The following is a 3,808-nucleotide window of genomic DNA, read 5'->3' on the forward strand; positions in this document are numbered from 1 at the left end:
ACAGCCTCTACTGGCCCCAGCTGTAACACAGATCAGCACCACTACAGCCTCTACTGGCCTCAGCTGTAACACAGATCAGCACCACTACAGCCTCCACCGGCCCCAGCTGTAACACAGATCAGCACCACTACAGCCTCTACTGGCCCCAGCTGTAACACAGATCAGCACCACTACAGCCTCCACCGGCCCCAGCTGTAACATCTGAAGACACAGGACAGGACACACATCAGAGGCTACACTGAACAGCTTAGCATGGTCCTGTCCAGCCATTCCTGAAGACATGGGAACCAGACTGAACAGCTTAGCATGGTCCTGTCCAGCCATTCCTGAAGACATGGGAACCAGACTGAACAGCTTAGCATGGTCCTGTCCAGCCATTCCTGAAGACATGGGAACCAGACTGAACAGCTTAGCATGGTCCTGTCCAGCCATTCCTGAAGACATGGGAACCAGACTGAACAGCTTAGCATGGTCCTGTCCAGCCATTCCTGAAGACATGGGAACCAGACTGAACAGCTTAGCATGGTCCTGTCCAGCCATTCCTGAAGACATGGGAACCAGACTGAACAGCTTAGCATGGTCCTGTCCAGCCATTCCTGAAGACATGGGAACCAGACTGAACAGCTTAGCATGGTCCTGTCCAGCCATTCCTGAAGACATGGGAACCAGACTGAACAGCTTAGCATGGTCCTGTCCAGCCATTCCCGAAGACATGGGAACCAGACTGAACAGCTTAGCATGGTCCTGTCCAGCCATTCCTGAAGACATGGGAACCAGACTGTGGAATGCCAAGACAACAATGCCAAGACAGCTATGAAAATACTAATCTTAGCCAATGAGAAATGCTAACCTTAGCCAATGAGAAATGCTAACCTTAGCCAATGAGAAATGCTAACCTTAGCCAATGAGAAATGCTAACCTTAGCCAAGAGTTGTGTGTATCTACCTGAGGTTCATGTCTCCCTTCAGAGCCAGGGCCAGTATATTGGAGAGGCTTCCCCCTGGACAGCATCCACAGATCAGCACCACGACAGCCTCCACCGGCCCCAGCTGTAACACCTATAGAACCACACACATTAATCCACAGATCAGCACCACGACAGCCTCCACCGGCCCCAGTAGATGATGTAGTGGTGCTGATCTGTGTTACAGCTGGGGCCAGTAGAGGCTGTAGTGGTGCTGATCTGTGTTACAGCTGGGGCCAGTAGAGGCTGTAGTGGTGCTGATCTGTGTTACAGCTGAGGCCGGTGGAGGCTGTAGTGGTGTTGATCTGTGTTACAGCTGAGGCCGGTGGAGGCTGTAGTGGTGCTGATCTGTGTTACAGCTGGGGCCAGTAGATGATGTAGTGGTGCTGATCTGTGTTACAGCTGAGGCCGGTGGAGGCTGTAGTGGTGTTGATCTGTGTTACAGCTGAGGCCGGTGGAGGCTGTAGTGGTGTTGATCTGTGTTACAGCTGGGGCCAGTAGAGGCTGTAGTGGTGCTGATCTGTGTTACAGCTGAGGCCAGTAGAGGCTGTAGTGGTGCTGATCTGTGTTACAGCTGGGGCCAGTAGAGGCTGTAGTGGTGCTGATCTGTGTTACAGCTGGGGCCAGTAGATGATGTAGTGGTGCTGATCTGTGTTACAGCTGGGGCCAGTAGATGCTGTAGTGGTGCTGATCTGTGTTACAGCTGAGGCCAGTAGAGGCTGTAGTGGTGCTGATCTGTGTTACAGCTGAGGCCAGTAGAGGCTGTAGTGGTGCTGATCTGTGTTACAGCTGGGGCCAGTAGAGGCTGTAGTGGTGCTGATCTGTGTTACAGCTGAGGCCAGTAGAGGCTGTAGTGGTGCTGATCTGTGTTACAGCTGGGGCCGGTGGAGGCTGTCGTGGTGCTGATCTGTGGATTAATGTGTGTGGTTCTATAGGTGTTACAGCTGGGGCCGGTGGAGGCTGTCGTGGTGCTGATCTGTGGATGCTGTCCAGGGGGAAGCCTCTCCAATATACTGGCCCTGGCTCTGAAGGGAGACATGAACCTCAGGTAGATACACACAACTCTACGTTCATCTATTATAGAATGTGTAAAATAAGCTCGAGATGAATCATCTTGTTTCCAAGTGGGTCTCGAGACAGTGCTTCTCTAATCGTTATGTAGATTTCCTAGTGTCAAATAAAGGGGTTAATGACCTGTTGGCTAAACCTGTGGTGGGATGGATGGCGTGTCTGTCTGGGACTGGGGGTATGTACTATTAATATGATAATAGTTTTATGATCAGGTCAATGGTATGCAGGTCATTCAACTCTGTGGTACTAATGGGGATAGATACAGTATGAACTCACTAACTGTATGTCGCTCTGGATAAGAGCGTCTGCTAAATGACTCAAATGTAAAAATGTAATACAGTGTGTACATTTATCGGTTAGTAAAATGCAGTATTATCATTGAGGCTGCTGAATGGAGGGGGTGGGTGTGGGGGATGACTAAATGCACGTGTGAAGTGCTTTGTCAATGCAATGGCATTCACCTTACTATCGAGTTCCATGACCTCGTACTGTTGAAGTGTACCAAAAGAAGTGCTTTGTCAATGCAATAGCACTCACCTTATTATTAGCTAAGACTTGACTGACCTTGATGTACTAGTGTTCTAGTGTGTACTGTTATCCCCCAGTATGAAAAATAAATAAATAAATAAATACATGTATGCACTCATTAACAACCAACCACACCCTATCCTGTCCTGACTTATTGCTCAGACCTGTATGAGTGGCTTGGTAATCACCCTGTTCTCAGACCTGTATGAGTGGCTTGGTAATCACCCTGTTCTCAGACCTACATGAGTGGCTTGGTAATCACCCTGTTCTCAGACCTACATGAGTGGCTTGGTAATCACCCTGTTCTCAGACCTACATGAGTGGCTTGGTAATCACCCTGTTCTCAGACCTGTATGAGTGGCTTGGTAATCACCCTGTTCTCAGACCTACATGAGTGGCTTGGTATTCACCCTGTTCTCAGACCTGTATGAGTGGCTTGGTAATCACCCTGTTCTCAGACCTGTATGAGTGGCTTGGTAATCACCCTGTTCTCAGACCTACATGAGTGGCTTGGTATTCACCCTGTTCTCAGACCTGTATGAGTGGCTTGGTAATCACCCTGTTCTCAGACCTGTATGAGTGGCTTGGTAATCACCCTGTTCTCAGACCTACATGAGTGGCTTGGTAATCACCCTGTTCTCAGACCTGTATGAGTGGCTTGGTAATCACCCTGTTCTCAGACCTACATGAGTGGCTTGGTAATCACCCTGTTCTCAGACCTACATGAGTGGCTTGGTAATCACCCTGTTCTCAGACCTGTATGAGTGGCTTGGTAATCACCCTGTTCTCAGACCTACATGAGTGGCTTGGTAATCACCCTGTTCTCAGACCTGTATGAGTGGCTTGGTAATCACCCTGTTCTCAGACCTGTATGAGTGGCTTGGTAATCACCCTGTTCTCAGACCTACATGAGTGGCTTGGTAATCACCCTGTTCTCAGACCTGTATGAGTGGCTTGGTAATCACCCTGTTCTCAGACCTGCATTAGTGCCTTGGTAATCACCCCATTAGTACAGAGTTGAATGACCTTGCTTACACCAACCCAGATCATAAAACTGTTATCATATTAATAAATATCACCATCAGACACACCACAGCCATCCCACGTTTTAGTTTAACCGGCACGTCACTAACCCTTCTCTTTGACACTTACAACTCGATCCAATACCATAACATAATTATCATAGATATTAATCAATATCTTCAGACTCCCCATTCCACGTTTTATGCTGCTTTCAAAAACGCC

The 3,808-nt window shown here is 48.7% G+C and overlaps 1 protein-coding gene across 1 annotated transcript in view; it reads left to right on the plus strand.

Moving 5' to 3' along the window:
* The window catches only part of LOC311108083 (hepatic sodium/bile acid cotransporter-like), a gene marked incomplete at both ends in the record, with an annotated part of 3,550 nt that extends 1,534 nt beyond the window's left edge, over nucleotides 1-2,016 (plus strand). Inside the window, one exon of the mRNA XM_084150725.1 lies at nucleotides 1,900-2,016. Within this exon, the coding sequence (XP_084006851.1) occupies nucleotides 1,900-2,016 (117 nt within the window). The remainder of the gene's footprint in view (nucleotides 1-1,899) is intronic.
* Between the last annotated feature and the right edge of the window lie 1,792 nt (nucleotides 2,017-3,808).

This window comes from Coregonus lavaretus (genome assembly GCF_964263955.1).
Source record: "Coregonus lavaretus genome assembly, chromosome: 33".
NCBI lineage: Eukaryota > Metazoa > Chordata > Actinopteri > Salmoniformes > Salmonidae > Coregonus > Coregonus lavaretus.